Genomic DNA, 24,432 nt, shown 5'->3' with positions numbered 1-24,432 from the left:
AAATCTATTGTTAATATTTAAAAAACTAAATAAATAAAATTAATAAAATGTAAATGCACAATACATAAAATCAATTAAATTAAAATTCACAATAAATAAAATCAATTAAATTAAAATTCACAATAAATAAAATCAAATATTAAAATAAAATTTACACAGTTAACTATTATCCATGATCATTAACTTATTAATGTGTACGAGCATGGGAGAATCAGGCTTCTCTACAAACACCCTTAGGATGCCGTTGGAGCTGCTCCGCATCCTACTGACTTGGGAGGCAGTTCTTTTGCGTACGATGGCGTGAAACCCGTCTGTGCGTGCCTCCGCAAACATTTTAGAAGCGCTACAGAAGCGAGGCAGCTTCAACAACGCCCTAAAGCCGTTATTATATTGAACTCTCAGGGCACTGAGCGACTTCTGAGTGCAGTTGAACCACAGGCTGCTCGTATAGAAGCTCTGACAGAACGCTTTAAATAGCGTTATCTTGACTTGATCCGAGCAACGAGCAAACCTGCGGGCCAACATGTTACTCCTCACCGCCAGTGCCCTGCGTTCTCTTTCAATATCTAAATGATCCTTAAGGTCGTCGGTTAGATAATGTCCCAGATATTTGAAACTATAGACTCTATGCAATGGTGCACCGTTGAGAGTAATGACTGGCACATTAAGAGGCGGCATTTCCGGTCTTTTACCGGCGGCCTTAAAGATCATGTATTCACTTTTTTTTACGTTGTATTGTAATCCGTGCCTGCTCGCATAGGACTCGCAAATATTTAGGAGCCTTCTCAGTGCCTTCACCGATGGGCTCAACAACACCATGTCGTCTGCGTAGCTGATGTTGTTTACACAGACACCGTCCACGTGACACCCCACATGCGTGTTGCTGAGCTCCGATATAAGCCCGTCCACATACAAGTTAAAGAGCTTTGGCGAAGACAACCCAACGTACACAATTGCGCTGATTAGCGTACCAATACTGAAATATGCTGGTCAATTCCGTGGGTATGTTCCTATCCCTCATCTTCTGCCATAAGACGTCGTAGGAAACTAAGTCAAAGGCTTTAGAGAGGTCCAGGAAACATGCGTAGACGGTAGTGCTACGTTCAGTGTAATACCGGATGGCATGCTTAAGGCTCAAAATGGCAGTTTCAGTCGAGAGGCCAGGTCTAAATCCAAATTGTCCGTCCTGAAATTGTAAGTATTGGTCAAGTTGAGCGTTGAGCATGCCATCCAATACTTTGGCGAGTACATTTGCGAGAGAGATTGGTCTATAGTTGGTTTTGTCAGCGATGTCTCCAGTCTTGTTTTTCACTATGGGTACAACAATGGTATTCATTAACTCATCTGGTAAGTACGCATGGCTTAGACAAAATGAATAGAACATAGACAAAACTCTCTGCAAATGAATCCCGGCATATTTTAAGTGTTCGATACTGAGACAGTCACTGCCAGGGGATTTGCCTCTAGTCATGTTTCTAATAACGTTTGCTACTTGTTCAGCCGTGATATGAATCGTCATCCTGCCGTAACTTGTCTCAGCATCGATCACCTGTTGCGAAGGACCTAAAGGTGATTCCACCGTAAAATGCTTCCTAAATACTTCCGCAATTTCCTTGGGTTCGCTTTGGGCTGCAACGCTCACGGGAAGGCTAGGCTTCATATTTAGCTTGTTTGTAGCTTTCCAAAATTTACTGAAGTTTTTAGTTTCCCTATGCGTCGCAATGATATCCATCTTAATTTGTTCTTGGTGTTTTATGCACCAGTTCAGTTTACTTTTAAATACTTTACGAGATTCACACATTTCATCATATATTTTTCCTTTACTAGGTTTATTACACTCAAGCCACAGTTTGTATTTAAGTCTAGCCTCCCCGTGCGCACCTCGAACATGTTTATTCCAGCCACAGACACGTTTATCTCTTTTGGAACTGGTCACATTCGCAACATGAGTTTGAATAGCAGCTTCGGATAAAATATGCACAATATTGTTATACATTTTGTTTATTATAATCTTGTGTTCCTTACAATGGCAAAGAACACCACAACAGTTACTAAGTTCTCGAGGAAAATCTATGTTCTTTAATTTACTGCTACATATATTATGATACATGTCAATTTGCTCCTCGTTCCTGACCCCCCAAATAACCTTACTACTTTCTTGCAAACAGTGGTTAGTTTTAGTTCTTATTACATTAAAATTACACTCAACACTTAGAGGCAAATGGTCAGAACAATAAACGTTATAATCTATATAAATATGAGTCACTGTACTCCAGGCGCTCTGAGTAACCACACAATGGTCCAGCCACCTTTTGCTTCCATGCGCATCGCTTACAAAGGTATGGTTATTAGAGTTTGATTTTAAAAATTCTAAGTCTGCACATAGCCAATGTTGGTCCATACAAAAGTTAAGCAACTCATTACAGAAAAGTTCACCTGGGTGAGCGTTGAGGTCTCCCAAAATGTACACCGCCTCTATGTCACTACTTTCCACTATAGCACTGATTTCACTTAGGCACTCCGTGAAAATTGGTAGGTTATCTAACGACGCGGTCGGCATATACACGCTGAAAACTAATACTGAACGTTCACCTAAGGACGCTTTAACGGCCGCTAAACGAGAACTGCTACACTCCACTACTGACACAGATTTGAAAAGCCCCTTCCGCCACAGAATCGCTACACCGCCATAGGGTCTGCCTCTCAGTATTCCAGTTGAAATGTCGACAGCTGATTTCCCAAAATATTCAAAGTCAGGATCGATGGTTCCCAGAAATGGGATATCAAACGGAAGCAACCAATGTTCTTGCAGGGCAATAACGTCCGACTTTTTACACAGGTAACGTATATTTTCAGTTGAAGTCTTTACTGATTTGCAGTTAAAACTAGTAAACACAAGCTTTTGTTGTCTATTATGCGAACTTTCCATTAATTATTATTATTTTCTTTACTTTCCAGGCGAACAGAGCCGCGTACTTCCTTATCCTTGTGGATTCGTTTTGCAAAACGTCTGTATGTAACCCCCATTGGCCAAAAGGAGTCATCCAGCATCGTATCCAATTTGCTTTTTGAAACATACACTTTATATGAGTCATATCTTCTGTCATTATGCGAATTTATTTTGTAAAGTGTAACATCCTCGCCTATTTTACTTTTTATATAATCGATAATATCTTCCTGTTTTGTTTCCTTACAGACATGAGATATATGCAATGGAACCTTAACTTCCACAGATTTAAATTTACAGTTCGGGTCAAAGTTTCCTTTGCCCAATTTTCCCACAAACTGACTTGGTATTCGTCTTGTTTTCTTCGAAGTTACGCACTTCCACTCATTCTTATTGGCTACTAGTAGTTCTCGATTTGGACTCGAGTGAGTATTATTCGACGCGCGCCCGACCGCCTCGCTATACAATGACGGCTGTAGAGACTCACTCGCACGGTCCGCGCCTTGCGGGGTGACATGCGCACCCGCGGTAGGGCTGCATTGTGCCTGCGCGCACAGCTGTTCGTTATCAGTTTTAACCGTTATGTTGTGCGATGTTTTACATGGCTGATTATTTAAGTTACTTCTGCACTCAGTGTTTGGGAAATTGGACAACTCGTGCGCATCTAGATGTTCGTCTGACAAAATCCTCGATTGATTTTCGATGTTTTGTGGAAAATCTCGAAGGTCATCAGCCGTTGTAGAGGTCAAAGGCATATTATCAATAATTTGCGGATTCACGGTTTCGAACGATACTGGATTAAGGCCCATAGGTCCGCTATTGTAAGTGAAGCTGTTCATTAAGTGTGCTCCTCGCCTGTTATTAACATATTCATAGCCGTTAACAATGGACGAACGTTTCAAATTATCTAGCTCGTTCTGAACTACCGTCAAGTCTTTTTTTGTGACATATTCGGTTTTAATTGCGTGTAAATCATTTTTTAGCAAAAGAATGTCTTTTAATAAGCGAGTAGGATCGATATGGTCGAAACATACCGCAATGGAATCGCCCTCGTGCTCTGCTCCTGTACTCGGACCATGGTGGCGTTACTATACAAACACTTCAACACTTCGATGTACCGATAGTCAATATGGCATCGCTGAAGAGACTCAAGCACCGCCCATGTTTGCACCGAATCGAAGGCTTTCTCATAATCTACAAACGCTAAGCATAATGGCAAGTAATACTCTTCGGTCTTCTGTATAACTTGCCGCAGCGTATGGATGTGGTCTATGGTCAGGCGTTATGCCCTCGGACAAGACGGAATTAAAGAGCTTCTGGAGGACTTTAAGTACCGGTGTTCCACCCGCTCTCAGAAGCTCTGAAGTGATTCCGTCTTTGCCCGGCGCCTTGTTGTTCTTAAGCTGCTTCAGGGCCATCCTAATCTCATACAGACTGATGTCCGAGATATCTTCGGTATAATGTCGGGACAGCTTGGCTCTTAGATCTCCTACTAAGCTGTCATCGGGCTTTGCGATCGAAGTGTATAACTGTCCATAGAACATCTCGATCTCGCCTGAAACCTCCGCTCTGCTCGACGTTATGCTGTCATCTTCCTGTTTCAGCTTTGTCAGCTGGCTTTACCCAATAGACTTGTCCTTTGCGAACACTTTGGAGCCTTGGTTTCGCTCAATAGTCTCTTCATAGTCAGTGTCTCAAAGAGACATAGTAATAATTTATTACTAATTTCTATTAAAAAGTTAATATATCCATGAAAAGAAGCAAATTTATCAAAACGTATTGATAAAGTCTCCTGAGTCACCATCACAGTCTCTTGGGTCACCAGAAAAGTGACCCGGGGGAACGGTGACCCAGAAGACATTTAAAGTCAAAGCAATAATTTTAGTTATTATCCACAAAAATATGTTAAAAAAGTATATTGTTAGACCATATTAGAGCTAAGAAGGATCTATAAAGCTACAAATTAATATAAAAAGACAAAACTACTTACGAAATATCACAGTAAGTCAGCGGACCGACAATTAACACATCTTGTCACACTTCGAACCACAGACGAAATGGCCGGCGAATAAGAAAGTAACCGTAATGGTGGATCTTGTCACGTGATACTTAGATCGGCTGCCTATTGGCTGGGCGATACAGTGTCATAACTTTGAGCCTTCGTTGCCATTGTAATGTGTGGTAAGTTAGGGGACTTAAAAATGAATCATTGTTTCGGGACGCAAAAACAACTTTTTTTTAAAATAAATCTACGAATTCTAGCGAAATTTTAGCATCGAATTTGTAAATTAGATGTCAATATCTTTTTAATTAAGCGTTAGTAGTGAAGTATTGTGGAGTACATTTTTTACACTGTTAAGTAAAAACCGAAGCCGACATGCGATTGGGACATGCTTTTTTTGTATGGGAGTCTAAAATTATCTCCTGGGTCACCAAAAAAAAACTATATTTAAAAATAATTCTTTCAGTTTTTAAGTTCTAGTTTGAATGATTATTTGGTTAATTTACTATAATATACCAGATAAAAACTATTACGATTTGTAAGATTTGAATTTTTATATCGTTGGGACACGATATGACATAAAAAAGTTGATCGACCCAGTTGCCATTAGCATAGGCAATTTACTAAGTTATACTCGTCATCGTCTTAAGTATGGCTACCGCGACCTTGTCACTAACCCATGGTATAATAATATACTCCGCCTGGTACTCTCTTCCCGTCTTTTCGTGGTCAGGAGTCTGACACAAGCCTACGTCATCAACTCATCATGCGACAGCGCTATATGATAATATGCGATAGCGCTATATATAGCGGCCATGTTATTGTGACGTAGGCTTGTGTCACTCTGGGAAGAGACGACCATGTTTTATTAGACTATGCACTAACCTGAAATTGACATTGTGACATCATATACATACACTAACGTCTGCGTGACTTACTTTCTATACATCTCGCTCGCACTAATACGCCGATACGAGCGAGATGCATAAGTTACGCACACGCTGGCGAATATGTCAGACAGTTAACTGCAGATGTGTGTTACCGTCCATTATGCACTTTAGTGCAGTTGAGCGAAGAAGATCCTTGAAGGGAATTGCGTGTCTTTTATATTGTCCGCCACTTTACTACAAAGTTACACTTGAAGACATTTTAAGTCGAGATAAAACCAACATTGACAAGGAAATTTAAGGAATATTTTTCTCACATACACGTCTTAAATATATTTTAAAAAATCGTAAAACATTAAATATCCTATCATTTAACTAAAACAAAACGTAAGTACCTTTAAAAATGCCCAATTAGCTTTGATAATCAAACGTAAACGTCTCTTAAACTTAAAATTATCAACAATATGCCACAGTAAAAAAATACCCAAATATTTTTGAGCCGCTGTGTAGTTTTGAGACTAAATCTGGTTTAAGTATTCCATTTTTACTTGCCATCAGTGACACCCAGCCAAGCCATCGTCCAGTCCGTAGTCCATAGCAACCTCTTACCGACCGCCCCAAATAACAATACCCCAACATTGTATTCACCTTACCGTAACGTAATATTTTCTACGTTGCTATGCGTTACTAATTGCCAAAATTTACGCCCTTACCCTATTTACCCGTGTATTGTATCATATTCACTTGAAAGTGATTTAAGTTTGCGTTCGTCAAAACTTTGGCCATTAAAATTACTTAGGCTTTTAGACAAAAAGCTGTTGGTAATTGGCTTCATTAGAAGGTAGAAATAATAGCATACTCTTTAAGTTAGTTTATTTAACCTTTGTTTCTCTGATGAAGGTCGATAAAATTATAATTAGGAAAGTTAGTCGTTTGGAAGAATTAGAAAAACTCTCGTTCGGTTTGCTCAATTACACAAACTAACTTTAATTGCAGTTTCACTTATTAATTAAAACAAAACAAGGTCAATGTGGATAATTCCGTCATAGGGGTTATTCCGTCCTCGAGTGTTTTTCTCGAACAGCAAACAAAATCGATAATTTCATCGACAAAGCAGCGATTCCTTTTAGTTTCAGCAAAGCAATTGGTTTTTTTCCTACGGTTGAAAGTCAAAGAAATATACGCTCGTAGACGAAATTGGCCCTATTCTATGACGGAATTAGCCACATTGACCTTAATTAAAATTGACGAAATATAAAGTGAACAGATCTTGTTCAAACTTGTTCGAGAGATCGAATCAATGTCGTCAACCTTATACCTAACAAATTACCATTTATATCTTTTTTATATGCAAATAAGGTTAAGCTTGTACTTCGATTTAACATTATTCTGAATAATGGTAGTGCGTCACATTTCTTAGTCAATCTCGTTAACTCAAGTGAACCCGTACAAATAAAAAAAAAACATTTATGTTACTGTCCTTAATATTTCATATTACTCGTATAGTCATATTCGTATGATTTCTAATTCAATTGTACGTTTAGTTTTGTTTCGCTCTTGGTTATGTATGGTGTATGGTAGACTGGTAATGTCTTGCGGCCGGAAGTTAAAGACAAAACTGTGATGATGATGTCCTCCCAGACGCATCCGTCGATCGCGACACCCGGACAAATCAGTATCAGGTAGGCTCGAACGTGACTTGCAAAACCGAGTTTTGTCTTAAACTTCCGGCCGCAAGACATCATCATCATCATCATCATGGTAGGCTGGTAGAAAATGTAATTTTGTCATTAACTCCGCCATATGTCATTGTTGTATATTTGTACAATAGGTACCTGTACCTATAGTTGACTATTCTTATACAGTAGTCAACAATCTACATTTACCCAGCCCTGCGATCCTTAATGGTCACCCGGTCATTTTCGCGACCGAAATAGGTCGGCCATATTTACATTTATTCGTGACGCATTCGACACGTCACGTCTAGCAGTCGTTAAGCAGGCGAGGCGAGTCGAGTTCTTAAGGAAAACCAGTCTAAGATGACCTTGAGATCTGTAACAATAGGGAATATTAGGCAAAGCTCTGTGTAGGTGGCGCCACTAGACATACAGTAAACAAAGCTCTATAGTCTATGGAAAGTACCTTATTTTAAACTCAAATTATATTAATATATTTAGCAATTTTATTTTAATCCCGATTTGAAAGACTTGTCAAAATTGTCAAAAAACTGTTTACTATATGGATCGGTTATGCACTCTGGCGAAAGAACAATGCAGTAATATTCCCTATTGGCTGGTTTTAATAAAGAAGATTACTTTTCTAGATTTGTGTATTTTTTTATAAGACGATTTTTTTTACCAATGAAACGTAGCTAAATAGATTTCAACTTCGTTACCATTATCGTTTCAGAATAAGAAAAACAATTGCAAATACTTTTCGTTAAGTTTCGCATTTGCCATTTATTATTACACCTCGAAAGGGATTTTTGTGATTTTGAGTTAAAATGATTGATGGTGATGATCTGATGATTGATTTCTAAAATGTGTAAATCTATATTTGGTTTATAGAACGTTCAGTTTTTTGTACCTTGCTCTAAATCTGATTTAGGTTTATAGAACTTTATTTTTCTCAAAGAAATTATACATTTCACTTAAGAGAAACTTTACTACTTTTAACTATTTCCTCAGAGAGGTCCTCAACTGCATTATTAGAGAAATCGCATTAATGGCATATATAAACTTATTAAAGCATTATTCATAAAACTGACTTTAAAACTCCATTAAAAACTGCCACTTTAACACTTTGTAAAAAAAAAACATTTATTACAGTAAGTAATTTAAAGTTTTATAAACAATGTAATTAAATTGGTCACTACGAGCCGCAGACTCGCACGTGCTCGGTCACACATCTGACCAGGACCTATAGACACGCTCCATTCGCCTTCTGAGCGGCGCGGAGAAATCACGTGCCGCTTAAATTGTCCGCCACTTTACATAAAGTGCCCGACGATTTGCGTACACTCGCGGACGTTTTCTGACAAACTGTCGCCTAAGTTTACGAGTATTTTTTTTATTGTGCTAGTTTAATATAGAAGTCAGGGAGCAAGAGTGCAAGCCAATTAAAGTAATAAACTTGGAGTGCAGTGCATAATTGACGTCAATTGCGTACGCGGAACGTGAAATGTTGATGTTTTAAATTCTTACGAGTGCGTACGCTTTGCAACTAAAGTGTTGCCTAATAAACCTTCTTTATTTGTGTTTTGGCCAAGTTTAACGGGTAATAAAGAAGTGTTAATGTCTTCAGCTGAGCATTATAAAGTGTTTTAGGTTTACTGGCCATAAAAAGTGGAGTTTTAGACATTTGTTGGTGTAGGTACACCGTGAGCATGAAAATCGCTTTTGTGTAACTATAACTTTTAAAACTTTGTCGGTGTACACTGCGGGCCATGGAAAGTGTGAAGTGAAATGACGGTAATGTGTCGGACGTGACACGGTTGAGTGCCGGATCCGTGGGTCATGGGGATCATCATCGGGACGTGCGTGCCGGACGCTGAGCCGGACGCGGCGGCGTACGGCGCGCAGCTCCGCCGGCCGCCGCGGAGGATACTTTACGGTAAAACACTTCAGATTTCCACATCACATATAGATGATATAGACTGAAACAATGTTTCTGTAACATTGTACGCTAGCGTGAACGTAACTTACTTTCTATGCATCTCACTCGTACTGGCATATTAGTGCGAGAGAGATGCATAGAAAGTAAATTACGTAGACTTTAGCGCATATTTCAGTAGTAACACTGTCAGTGACTCATGGTATGGGTACTAAAAACATTGGTTATCCTTGTAAAGGCTCCTTTTCACGTTGGGTCGTTGGGCCAACGCCAACGCCAACGAGGGACGCATTTATGCGTTAGAGGGAGCAAGTGATATTGCTATCTCATTCTACCGCATGGCTGCGTCCCTCGTTAGCGTTGGCGTTGGCCCAACGTGAAGAGGAGCCTTTACATACACTGAAGAATATAGAGTAGTGCAAAACGTTGTAGTCACAAGTTTGACAGCTGTAGTATTAAGGTCCTGAGCGGCTAACGCGAAACCCGAAATTCGCAAATTGCGGGGATCTTTCTCTTTTACTCCAACGAAGGCGTAATTAGAGTGACAGAGAAAAATCCCCGCAATTTGCGAACTTCGATTTTCGCGGTTATAGCCCTTTACTTCCCCATGCATAGTAAGGTAACTATACTCTGTATCTTTAGGTATTTAAATAAAAGTAAACAAAATCTACCCTCAAATGGCTCCTTAAGCCAATTGAGGGTAGATGAAAACATTACATGATCAACTAATGTAGGTTAAAGTCAGGTCGTTCAGTGACAGTGACTGATCCAGGCGGTTAAAAGTATTTGGTTGGTTAACCAATAAATGTTATAACTACCCGAAAATGTACAAATTGTTTGTTTACTTTTATTTAAATACCTAAAGATACAGACTTATAGGTTGCTAAACGGTAAAGTTTGACAATCCATTACCACAAAACATATCGAAACTCATCTACTCCAAGTTGTACAATCATATCAACACTGTACGGTGTTTTTTTTTTGTTTTTGGGGTAAATCAACTTTTTCTTGTCACACGTTGCCATGGTTACGTTCTCCTGGGATTCTATTAGTAGAACGAGGTCATACTTTTGTCCCCTGGCTGACGGGATTGTTATTCACAACAAGAAATATTATCCATACTTATTTACCTTAATTATTTAGATATTTAAACCTTACCTTATTTTGACCTTAGTACCTAGTACACAATTACACATTAGTGACAAGAAAATAAGTACTTGGGAAAGAAAGCCTTCTGACACAAAATATTTACTTGCAAAAAAATTCCTAAATCTGATGTTTACGAGTCTGGCCATAGAAATTGGCCATTCGTAACAATTGGCTTGTTTCTTTCTGATTTCTGCCTTCAATTGAAGCTATATTGCTAAGGGTGGTCAATTACTATGTATTGTCTATAAATAATAATAATAAATACTAGAGAGACTCTCGCTAGGTGGTTGGATCAAGGGTCAGATGCAGAAGGCGGTAATTTTGGACACGGCGCGTATAGTATGTCGATTCCTCACTCTGCGGCCCTGACCACCGGCAGCTTGGGCCCTGCCCCGCTGCCGGCGCGGCGGCACCCTAGGTTAGGTTTTTTATAATGTGTTTATAATTTTTTTTTATTCTTTTGTATGTGTTTTTATATTTTACTTTTATATTCATATTATAATTAACCTAACTTAAGAAGAAAAATAAATAAAGAGAATAAATATTATAGGACAATTTTACACAGATCAACCTAGTCCCACAGTAGGCTCAATAAGGCTTATGTTGTGGGTACTAGACGACGATATATATAATATACACATATATACATAGAAAACATCCATAACTCAGGAACAAATATTTGTGATGAACACACAAATAAATGCCCTTACCGAGATTCGAACCCGGGACCTCCTGCTTCTATATCTATATTTGTCTATATCTTTAGGTATTTAAATAAAAGTAAATCCGGATCGGGCCCATTGTTTTACAATTGGCAAGACATGTAGATGACACAGGCACAGTAGTTACGGTACCGGTAGGCTTTCTTCGAACCGATAAATCATATCATTGTTGATGCAACAATGCGGGTGACATGTGCAATGCTATGACACTCTCGACTGACGTATACCAAGGGAAAACTTGCATAATTCATATCTCTAGAGAAAATAAAAATGGCTCCTTAAACCAGTTCATCACGGCAGAATGGTAGATGAAAGAAAACATTAATTACGTTACATAACATTAAGTTTGACATCCTATCCTCTGTTGCATTTAATTTTATGTGTAATTACCTAATGTAATGTTTGTGATTGACCTGACCGTATTTGATTGTTTATGTTTTGTTTTAATGTTTTAATCTTTAGACTGTGTTTGAATCTGATTGTATGTATTGTTCCTACCGCATAAGCGTTTTGACATCCTTAGCTGTAAGTTTATGCATGTGATTTAAAATAAAGAAATTACAAACGATCAAATAATGTAGGTTAAAGTCAGGACGTTCAGTGACTGATCCAGGCGGTTTTGTATTTGGTTGGTTAATCAATAAATGTTATAACTACCCGAAAATGTACAAATTGTTTGTTTACTTTTAAATACCTAAAGATACAGAGTACATCATTATGTACGTACAGGGAAGCAAAACAATTTTCCTTGAGCTAAAGAGTCTTTGTTACTGTTCACAGTGACTTAATTAGAAGTTAAAAGCCAACATAATGATGTTATTATTTACTTTTGACTGGCTTTGTTTAATGTTTATGTCTACATATACATTTGTTAGCTCAAATCTTAGAGTGTTATTTTACCGGATTTCGTTAGAAATAATATAATTAATGTCATATCAATAACTAATTAAATGAGATTAAAACTCTCCTCAAAGTCAAACTGTACGTGTGTGATACAATAGACGTTAAATACGTAGGTAATTACCAAATGTACGGGCATTTTCATTTTAACTTGTACTTTAAAGCGCGACTTAAGTCGTGATTCGGTAAAGTCTTAACTGTCACGTTCCTGACAAAATGAATGGGATTTGACATTGACCGTCAGTTTTGTGACGTTTGCGCAAACCTGCGAACCACGTACACACTATTTTTTTTTTGGTACAGTACATGCAACGGTTACGGTTACGGCTCGCTAAGGGGTCATCCATTAATTACGTCACACGAATTTCTAGGTTTTTTGACCCCTCCCCCCCTCCTTGTCACACTTGGTCACATTTGGCAAACCCCTCCCCCCTAGTGTGACGTCACATTTTTTCTACGAAATCGCCAAATCGAATTAAGTAAGTACCTGAGTAGGTATTATTAATATTTTATCAAAATATTTTTGACGATATAAATATTAGTAATTTTATAACCCAAAACTGCTTAGGAAAGAAAATTAAACGAATAAAAACGATTATCGTTTTAAAAACTTGTTATTTAAATCTACAGCGGATAAAATAATTTAAATAAATTTTCGGTTCCTGATGAAGTTAAAGTGACGTCACAAACTGTGTGCCTCCCCCCTCCCCCATGTCACAATATGTCACATTTTCTTGACCCCTCCCTCCCCCTAAACGTGTGATGTAATTAATGGATGACCCCTAATGAGTATCCGGCTTAACCGGCCGTAAATGGTACAGTCAGCAGCAGAAGTTGCTAAGCGGGCCAGGAGTTAAAAATGATTTTGACGCGACTTCGTCAAGGTAATTTTGAACACCTCGTCCGCCTAGCAACTTCTGCTGCTGACTTTACGTACACAGTTAAGTGAAAATTCCCGTACAAGGCAAACCTTTGAAGGCTTATATACCTAAGCCTGTATTTTAATATTGTTGATAAGGGATGCGATATATCAAAGCTATCATTTATATACGAAGATTAGAAATACACAGCTGCCGCGAATATTAATTAATGTACCTACTATAGTTTATAATTTACATACCGGGTGTGGCCTGTAACACGAGCAAATAATTAAAACGTAGATTGTACTTCGTAGAACGGTGCCACTTTTGTTCAACAACTTCTAAAAATTATGAAGACAACAGAGCATGCTGCATTTAGACGTCCTATTTTTCATACAAAATAAATATTATCTTCAATGGACGCCATCGCCACGCCATATCATTGTGATTGACGTTGCTTGTCATGTCTTAAAGATAACAGAATTCGCAATTACATTGCGTCATAGAATAAACTTTAAAGTGTATTAAAAATCACGTCACAAGTTATTTTTAACAGTCGCTGAACAAATGTTGGTCAGTATGAGGAGTACAGCCTACAGTTTAATTTTTTGCTCTTATTACAGGCCACACTCGGTATATTGTAAGTTTAATAAATGTCGGGATTTATCGTCGACTTGAAAATACATAAAATAAACTGAAATAAATGTCATACCATGTGACCAAGGCTCCCAGTGTCCAAGACTGAAAAGAATCAGCGTCCTCTGCATTCAAGGCAGATCACTTAACCGGTCACCTGGGTCACGGCGGCGTGGGTCGGTATTTTCCTTTTTTAGGGTTCCGTGCCCAAAGGGTAAAACGGGACCCTATTACTAAGACTTCGCTGTCCGTCCGTCCGTCCGTCCGTCTGTCTGTCACCAGGCTGTATCTCAAGAACCGTGATAGCTAGACAGTTGAAATTTTCACAGATGATGTATTTCTGTTGCCGCTATAACAAAAAATACTAAAAACAGAATAAAATAATGATTTAAGTGGGGCTCCCATACTGATACAGCAAACGTGATTTTTGACCAAAGTTAAGCAACGTCGGGCGTGGTCAGTACTTGGATGGGTGACCGTTTTCTTTTTGCATTTTTTCCGTTTTTTTTTTGCTTTATGGTACGGAACCCTTCGTGCGAGTCCGACTCGCACTTGCCCGGTTTTTTTTATTATCCTACAGGAGTGTCCCACTGCTGGGCAAAGGCCTCCCCTCTTTCCCGCCATTTGGTCCTATCCATATCCGATGCACTTAGTATAGATGGTCAAGCCAAACGTGTCAGTAGAAAAAGGCGCGAAATTCAAATTTTCTATGAGATGATATCCCTTCGCGCCTACATTTTTCAAATTTGCCGCCTTTTTCTACTGACAAGATCTGCTTGATCAACTATTCTACTGACAAGATCTGCTTGATCAACTATTCTACTGACAAGATCTGCTTGATCAACTATATATGAAATTCCTTAAGAACTTATGGAGATTAAAAAAACATATTAAAAAGAAATTCATAATTTTGCATATTCAGCCTTTACGTGGATGTTTCACATGTTTCGGAACGCCTACATATACGTAAATGTAGTCCTTCGTCGTTCCAACACTCGATGTTTTAGTTATTTCTCCTTTTGGTTGGATTGTGTTGTTTTCTTCGCTTCTCTCGTTTGTCTTTTTTTCTGGACTTTGTGTAATAAGAGTTAACCGAGTCTCTTGAGTTGGTAGAAAGGGTGTGTGTGGCATAATCACGCAGGGTAGCTGACAGAAAGGCATACAAGGGACACAAGGTGGTGTGGTGAATAGCATCTTGACCAGTTTCTCGGGCCAATGAGTTTTCGTGATAATCTTCGGCGGAGAGACGGAACCCCTTTTTGTTACTCGCATTTCATAGTCTTCGTCATCAGAGCATATGGGCTGGGTAGGACAACCTAAAACAGAAGTTTTAATTTATTTTAACGAAATTATTTAAAAATGTAATGTAGGTAAATCTTATTTAGATACTAGAATACCCCCAATTTGTCCGAACCGTAATTTTCGTACAAAATAACAACAAAAGCAGTAAATTGGCTAATCGAACTGTCATTTTAGAATCAGAAATATAAAAGAAACAGCTTGATAGTCTATAAAGATACATCTTTTATTGCCGCTTTTTATTTCGATGTATGTTTTTTTTTGCCATTTTCAAGATAAAAGGATTGTGTACCTACTACCTACCAACATTTTTTAGGGTTCCGTACCTCAAAAAAAAAACGGAACCCTTATAGGATCACTCGTGTATCTGACTGTCCGTCTGTCACAGCCTACTTTCTCCGAAACTACTGGACCAATTTTTTTTAAACATTAAGTTTCAGAATTAGTTTAGTAATGACACTAATGACATTTGTCTTAACTCTTGAGTCCCAAGGATCGAAATTGGCCAGCCAAAAAACGATTTCATTATTAAATTTTGACTTAAATTTTCATTGTCAAATTCCTGACCCGATATCGCATCCGTGCACATAGGTCGGAAATCGCGATTTAGGCCGCCAAAAATATTTAATTGCATTTTTGCGCTTTATATACGATTTCGTACTAAGAAAACATATTTTTAGATATTTACAATTATTTTTTTAGAGTTTATGGCTATTTTTCCAAAAAAAAAAATTAATTTTGCTCCTCCTCGCTTGATTATTTTATATATTAATGATATATATTAATAAAACAATGTTAATTATAGTAAATAAATATGTATTTTCATCCATTGGATTTATAAATAATATAATAAACATATATTTATACATATAGGTACATTATATTTAGGTATAAGAGTAACATATGTATTACAGAAACTAATAGAAATATACAAAGGTTTTTATCTAATATTGTTACGACTAATACATTTATCAAAAAGGTTAACATAAATAAATAAATCACACACCACATTTAATCATCATCATATCTTAAAGAAAAATCCTCCCCATCGCTTGAGTAGCATTGATCATTCTCCGCTCTCGCCTTATGTGGCTCAGCAGCAATCAATAACTGCATAGTTTCTGGCAGAAATGATTTCACTCGAGGTTTCGCTATCTTTCTCGTACTGCTGATAAGCGGATCGGAGGTCAGAAGCAACCTATGGTAAATGTCCAGATTGCAGTGTTCTCTAGAAAATTTTCGGGCATAGTTCAAACGATATGACCGAAAATGTTTGTTTCGGGCTTCTGCAGCTTCCTCCGAAAGTTGTCCAATGGGAACTATTGAGTTTTCAATAATAATTCTGCCATGGATCAGTATTTTGTGCATTGTCGGTGTCATTGGATGCCACCCATACAAATTTATATACAGCTTTGCTGTTTCCAGAGCGTATGCGTCATACTTTTCACCATCTATCCTGTGGCCGCTTGAAATTGCTTCCAATATAACCTTTAACCTATAAATTAAATTATAATCGACTCCCGTTATTTCCGCAGCCAGTTCAGGATCATCGAAGAATCTTCTGCTTGTATTCCCATCATTAGTATTTCCAAAGTTGCTTTTTGGCATATCCACTAAAAGGCCAGTTTCTTCTCTGAATCTTTCCTGAATCTCAATTTTTCTTTTGCTTTCTTTTTCTTTTTCTTCTGGGGTCTTTTTTTGGCGGTATTTTTTTACAGGGAGTCTGTAGGCTAAGTGCAAAATGGATTCAAAAAGCCGAATTCTGGCATGCAATACAGAAAGGCCAAATTCGATCGCTTCAGGACACACCTCATGTTTTTTATTTAAATCGTTAAATTCAGTGTTTTTAGCTCCACACACATAACACGCAGAAGTTGATTTGGTGTCTGTAGCCGCATTACAGATCTTTCCGTCCACCATAGTCATTTTGAGACTGTGACCAACTGTAAATGTATTCCCGTTAAGTTCCACTTTGGTGGGCCTTAGTGATTTCAAACTATCTTTAACATAGTTGATTTCTTCCTTGGTTACATCCGTAGACTCTTTCACAAAACGAAATCGGATTGGGCGGCAAAATCGAGGTGATGAAGGTGTCGGGTTTTGCCAAATTATTTTGTTATTTGGTGCTTCCCCGCAGACAACTTGCAGTGGTACAAAGGAGCTTATAAAAATATTAGCGTCTGAGTCGGCGTCACTCTGAAACTTCTGTTTATATTTAGCTTGTTGCGATCCGTCACAACCCCATTTACAAATAATGCACAAAGAATTTCTTTCCTTATCAGTCAAGGTCAGAAGGACATCTTCCAGGTATATAAATAATCTATTAACAGTATGATCCATTAGGCATTGTAGATTACTTTCAGCGCAGGTAGAGGTGACTCGTAGAGATTCTTTATTTGGGTAACACTTTTCTTTTGCCTTTAATAAAAGTTCATAGGGCGGGTAGATTTTTTTATTCGCTGCGCGTATTAGTTCATATTGCCTTTTAGACAAATCAGCCTCTACGTACAAAGCAAGTGCTTGTTGTGGTGTAAGGCAATATATTCCATTTGAATCCACTTCATGTACTTGAGATCGATTGGGTAAATTCGTAATGTTGTTGAGGACTTTTACCGCATTTCTTTTTCCTTCGTTCTGCAAAATTACTTTAGCTGCGTGTACAATCACTTCTTTGTTTACACTGGAGCGCACTTCTTCAGTTTTCCTGTTTCGTTCTTTCACTGGACTCACTGAACGATTTGGACGGCCGACCGCGCCTGTGATGAGTTTTTATGGAAATTTCGAATGTTCCTTCCAACCAAGATTCATTAGTTATCAGAAATTTTTCCACAATATGACGTGATTTATTCCATCTCATTTTAAATTCCGATTTAAAACGTGAAAATTTATGCTTCATGTCCTTTTTTTCTTCATCTCCGTCACCTGAGTGCATAAGGAGATAATTTTCCAAAAAATCCAATTTTTCAGTTATTGACTGAAAATTTTGTTCATTTAACTTATCAAACAGGTATCTTCGAGTTACAACTTTTAAACCCGAGGTATTTGATGAACCTAGAACAAAAGAAAAGACATTTTAACGCTAATGAAAAAAAAACGTAATAATTTGCTATTTCCGGATTTTTTTTTTGAAACTCGATATTTCACAAAGTGCCCAAAAGTGCCCTCCAATTTTTTCATAAAATGTAAAGATATAGTTGATCTATAGAATGACATCAAAAATAAAACCGGGACGAGCCCGGAACCATAGTATTTTCACAATTGAATATGAAAAAATAACAAAATTTTCATCAAGAAAAGGGTCATGTTTAGTGGGTTATATATATATCATAAAATAAATATTTCTAATTCATAATAATTGAAATTAATAGAAACTTACCTGAATTTTCGATATCCATCACTTTCACTGACAAATAAACTCCACAAAAATAAATATTGGCTTAGAAATGTTTGCTTCGGATAAGAGTGCTAAGAACCGCGTGTGCAACGTATGTGATGACTGACTTTTGAGAACCTAGTAGATTACCTACGTAACTGATAAGGGTGGTGGTGGGGTGGGATTAATTCCGTGATAGTGTGGTGTTTTTCGAGAACTAATTAGTTTTGCGATAAGCCGACTTTTAGAAAGTTGACTTTTGGCGGCCTAAATCGCGATTTCCAACCTATGTGCCGTGGGATTCAAGTTTTCAAGTGAATAAAGTAAGTACCTTGGTCGTTTAAATCGTAGTCCGAGTCACTCAGAGTTACTACATTGTTTAGAATTGACGCATAAGGTGGTAACGTCGAGCTTGATTGTCCTTGTTGTGACATCTTCTTCAAGGCTTTCAGACAAGGCGTGACGGGCGGACAACGCGTAGTCGTAGGAGAGCAGTTGTTAAGACAATTTTTTTTATACCTTTGCCTTTGCTCTTTGCCTTTCGGTTTATTCTTTAACTTTGATTTGCCGGTCAGCGGATGTTCCCTGCCACTGTTGCCCACGTCGACCTCCGACGATTTTGTAAAGCATTTCATTGTGAAATTCAGCATGTCTATGCAAGCTGAAATTGATAAAGTTTTCTAAAGTAAAGATATAATTCCAATGCACGCTAGCCTGCAATGTGGCGTTTGTCTCTGACGTTATTCTGTCCCGTAAATAATGTTTAATGTGTTCTTAATTTGTTACAGGTAAGGATATACAGCAAGACTGCAGAACAGTAAGAAACATCACGGTTCAAGAGTAAATCTACCATTTAGTTGCAGGTTGTAGAGCCCATTTGAATTCTATAGAGTTTTGTTTTTAATCGGTTCAGTAACGACAATGACATTAGAAGTAGGTACAGAATAAATACCGTCGACTTAAGGACCTATAATTTTTGAAAGTTTTAAAAGACAGGGTGAAATAGTTATTTGTACAACAAGAGATCAAAGTTTGATATTTCTTCGAGTGCTTATTTTGAGTCCCGTGCAAGCGAAAGATTCTATAATAGATTCACGAGCGTAGCGAGTGAATCTAATTTAGAATCTTGAGCGTAGTAAGGGATTCAAAAGCGCACGAGATGTAAATAACTTTGATCTCGTGTAGTACACAAAATTTTTCACCCTAAGCAGTGAGAACATACCTAGAGGAACAGAGATAATAGAACCCAAGGATATCGAACTTGTATTAGACCCCGCATGTTGAAATGACATTTGACTATAAAGGTCACTTGAATGACATTTTGTCTCACTCAGCGAGCAAAATGCGATTTTGCTCACTCATTTATTCTCACTCAGTGAACAAAATGCGATTTTGCTCACTGAGTGAGACAAAATGACTTGGTGAGCAAAATCGCATTTTGCTCACTGTTTTTAAGAAGCAAAGTACTCTTGTTCGAGCTGCTGAGGTGAAAAAGATATTCCAATTTAATAAAAACACCAATAAAGAAGAAAGAAGAGGAAGAAAGAGACAAAAAGAAGAGAAAGAATAGGGTTAGTGGATGAAATCATTACGATTCTTAATAACTTCTTTCGTAACTAAAAGACCACCGGCCGTATTCGAACAATGAGATACGTCAAATACTAGAATTGAAACGATATGGATTGGATATGTCAGTGTCAAACAAGTGTCAAAAGTAATGTTTTTGTTTGAAGAAACGTCAATTTTGACACTCGTTTGACACTGACATATCCAATCAATATCGTTTCAATATCTAGTAATTGACGTATCTCATTGTTCGAATACGGCCGGTGGTCTTTTAGTTACGATGGAGCCTTGCGCAATATAATTAGTGTCCGACCGAAGGTTCGGTTTCGGTTTCGGCCAGTTTCGGCCAAAAAATCATGTTTCGGCTGTTGTTTCGGTTTCGGCCAAAAACCGGCCGAACCTTTCGGCCGGGTCGAAACTTACGAAATGGTACTTCGGACAAAGACCAAAAGTTGGGGAATAAGTAGGGCAACAATATTAATATCTAGGTACATATACTGATTCATGTATAGGTACAGAAATTAATTGGTTTATTAAAAACACAATTCCACTAATGAGGGCGCCACTGGACGGCCGACGCAGTCTTAAGAGGCTGTCAATACTTATAACGCGCACACTGTCTAATTGTATCGGAGTGAATGAGATAGCACTGTCGCATGTTACTGGGCCCTGGGCAAGAGAATAATAAGAAAACTCATCATCTTCCTCGCGTAATCCCGGAATTTTTGCCGTGCCCTGGCAATGGGAATGGGAGCCTGGGGTCCAATAGACAACTAATCCCAAAAATTGGTGTAGGCACTAGTTTTTACGAAAGCGACTGCCATCAGACTGACCTTCAAACCCAGAGTGTTAACTAGGCCTTATCGGGACTAGTCCGGCTTCCTCACGATGTTTTTCCTTCACCGAAAAGCAAATAGTAAATATCAAATGATATTTCGTAGGTAAATAAGTTCCGAAAAACTTTTGCTTCGTCGAACGTCGACGAAACTGCGGTCTCCCTTTTTAATACAATGGACATTGGTTGGAGTCTGTGCTCAACTACTTATCCTGAAGCCTGAAGCACGGCTTTGACTTCGCATGAAAGTTCGCCTCACTGGGGCACTTCGGACTTTTAGGCCCAGGTGAAGATCGGTACCTGGCCTTGCGATATTGTTAACAAAATATTTCGCGCTTGCTGCGCTCGCGTTTTTGGTTGGTGTTTTGGTTGACCCTGTATCTACATGTAAGCTTGACTGGTGACTGAATAGAGTTAGACCAAGAAAATTCTGCAATGATTTTGATACGCAGTGCAACTAGTGCAAATGTTATTGATACGTCATAATTTTATAGAAGTTTTGACGTTTAAAATAACACTTGCACTGCGTGTGTTATCAAAATCGTTGCAGAATTATCTTGGTCTTAGTAATTTTCTTAAAAAAACTGCTTAAGTAACATCAATTTCAAGGACATTCGGTGTTGACGCCCCATAATATGTGTATAAAAGCGGTTTTATAACATTTTTCAACGATTTTATCAAGTCTACAAAAGTTTCGGTTTCGGTTTCGGCCGAAACTAGAGCCAAAGCCGAACATTCGGTTTCGGTTTCGGCAAAAAAACATGTTTCGGTCGGACACTAAATATAATGTAGTCTTATTTCCGCGTGATTTTTTTCATGGCATTCGCCTTTGCTTAAAAGTAACGGCTCAGCTAGGGCATTATGGCGGCGGCGGCGGCGGCAACCATAGCTTGGAGCGAGACACAGCGATCGGATCTTTCGTTCCCACCTATGGTTGCCGACGCCGCCGGTCGCGCAAAGTCGTGGCCGGGGTATGGGGTATACTTTTACACGGTGCAGCCGGTAGGGCTGTCAACTCACCGTTATCATTTTGCTGAATAAGATTAGGAGTCACCATATCATCTATAGGGTCATTGTCATCTATCAGGTCCTCCGGCCTCAAGCCGTATTCCTGCATGACCTTTTTGAACTCTAGTTTCTCCAATTCTTTCAAATCTTCCTTCTGCTGGTCGCTTAGAGTTGGTTTCCTATGGGTGAAATCCATCATGCGGCGATTTTCGGAACTCTTGCAATCCCTAAATTTTATACAATACAATACAATACTCTTTATTGCACACCTCACATACACATAGTTATCAGAGGATTGATAAAATCGAAATGTGCTAGAGTTAGACCAAGGTAAGTCTGCAACGATTTTGATAGCACACGCAGTGCAAGTGTTATTGTGAACGTAAAACTTCGATGAAATTATGACGTATAACTTGCACTGCATGTGCTATCAAAATCGTTGCAATATCTTATGTTTGTCTAAGTTTAACTTGAATATGGCTTGATAAAAATTTGCTTAAAATTTGTAAATTTTTCTATGTCACTCTAATTACGCCTTCGTTGGAGTAAAAGAGAAAGATCCCCGCAATTTGCGAATTTTGATTTTCGCGGTAGCCGCTCTGTTCGCAGTCTGACATCGACTGCCTCCGTCAGTGACGTCATGACGTAAGCGCTCGAGACGTCTATACCCAACTATCCGCAACTTTGATGACAAAGATTGTACTTCTCTTTCACACTTGCTTGACGTGGTAAGAGTGAAAAAGACAGTAATATATGTCCCAGGATAGTATAGTACAGTCGCCATTAGATATATCGGAGCAGCCAAGGCGCTCACAAATATCTGAGCACGCCTCTATTGTCAGGGAGTTAGAGCGCGTGCTAAGATATTGTGAACACCTTGGCCGCTCCGATATATCTGATGGCGACTGTACCTGCACAGAGCGCAGGAGGCGGAATCCCGGTTGGGGTCCATCGCGCAGAGCTCGCAGGCGCCTTTGCAAAAGGCGGCCACTGATGGGATGAGGACCAGCCAGATTAGAAGCATTTGGGAGCTGCAATGAGAAAATATTGTGCATTGTGCAATTCAACTAGAGATGCAACGGATAGTTGTTTGGCCGGATACCGGATACCGGATATTCGGCCTGACCGTTGGCCGAATATCCGGTATCCGGCCGCAAAATATTCGGTTTTCCAGGTGCGCATTCTGCAGGTTTGACCTGTTGCCTAGTGAACGTTCGCGCGAACACATTTCTAGGTTCGAAATGAGTGCGCGTGCAAGACAGTGGAATGTTTAAATTGTTTTAAAATAATAAACAAGTACGATTATGATCAAGACTGTTTCTTAAAACCAATTAGTTTACTCCGAAATCAAGCAAAGTTACTATCCGGTATCCGGCCGGATAGTAGGCCACTATCCGGTATCCGGCCGGTTAGTAGGCCATTATCCGGTCTCCAGCCGGATACCGGATAGTAACCGAATATCCGGTGCATCTCTAAATTCAACTATTTCAGTTATGACTTCTGTCTGAAACTTCGTTCAACTACCTTTCCTTGTGGGCCACACCCTGTATAAGTCACAGTCTGACTTGGAGCATTTAGTAACTGGAGACGCCTTGACTGTCATATTCTGTACAAAACAGTCTGCTGTTTTTTTGCGGGGGAGGGGCACGTCAAATGTATGGCTATTTGTACATGATTTGTACGTGACGTACAAATAGCCATGTCAGATAAACGTCAGTCAAAAGTTTGCACAATCGTACAAGGTTTATGGCAGAGGGGTAACCTCTTAGAATCGACTCCGTTGCATAAGTGCTCTGAGCTTTACTCCAAAAATATTTTTAAACTTATTCTTAAGACTACCGTTTTTAGTGTTCCGTGCAGAACTGTTCACGGAACACTTGTGGGATCACTTCGGTCTTGCAAATCAGTTAAATGCGTTTTTTTGTTTAGCGTGTAAGTGTTTTAACAACAAAATAAACCGTCTGTATTTTCCTTCTACAATACAATGACAAACAAGATTAAATCGATCCCTCATTAAATTGCCATCTCGCCTTTCATAACCTCATTCATCACAGAATTCTAACAAAATTGAACGCAGAACTCCATAATTTTATCATCAGTACAGAAGCTTAAATTGTATTGAGATAATTTATACAGGGTTTACAGTCAAAAGGGCCGGAAGGGTAATTGAATAAAGATTTCAGCATTAAATTAAACGTTAAAGACTTGAATTTGAAAGATAGTCGATAAAATGGTATTCTATTCTATTCTAAAAATCGCGTCTGTTACGATTAGGACAGATACGACCGCTAGGAGGCGATAGCGCCACGCGCGGCTTATGGCAAGCCACCAAAATTGGTGTGGGTCGGATGTACTTGTAGCTACCTGTTGCAAAGCGACGAAATCGCGGAGTGAGCTACGCCTGCTTAAGCACCGCAGTCAATAGGGAATAACTACATCAACTACGCCCTGCGACTTGCCTAATATTATTAATAAACGAAATATTTAATATATATTAAAGCGAAAACTCACGACACGATTTAATGTTCAACTCTCCAAACATTTGTCGAGCGTTGCGAGCGACGTTCGGTACACTAACATATCGATATTGGTGTATTACGTAAACACGTTACTCAAACATAATACAGCACAGTATC

At 38.7% G+C, this 24,432-nt stretch overlaps 1 protein-coding gene across 3 annotated transcripts in view; it reads left to right on the top strand.

Annotated features, from left to right (window-relative positions):
- The window catches only part of LOC134668766 (E3 ubiquitin-protein ligase znrf2), a 237,395-nt gene that overhangs the window by 189,829 nt on the left and 23,134 nt on the right, over positions 1-24,432 (top strand). Inside the window, exon 2 of one of the 3 annotated variants that reach the window (XM_063526224.1) lies at positions 8,918-9,448. The exons of the other annotated variants lie outside the window; for them this stretch is intronic. Coding sequence (XP_063382294.1) covers positions 9,352-9,448 — 97 coding nt within the window. The 5' untranslated portion in view covers positions 8,918-9,351. The remainder of the gene's footprint in view (positions 1-8,917; positions 9,449-24,432) is intronic. 3 annotated transcript variants of the gene reach the window in all.

Source organism: Cydia fagiglandana, chromosome 11, assembly GCF_963556715.1.
Source record: "Cydia fagiglandana chromosome 11, ilCydFagi1.1, whole genome shotgun sequence".
Classification (NCBI taxonomy): domain Eukaryota; kingdom Metazoa; phylum Arthropoda; class Insecta; order Lepidoptera; family Tortricidae; genus Cydia; species Cydia fagiglandana.
The sequence above is the reverse complement of the archived record's forward strand: the minus strand, read 5'-3'. Positions and strand labels throughout refer to the sequence as shown.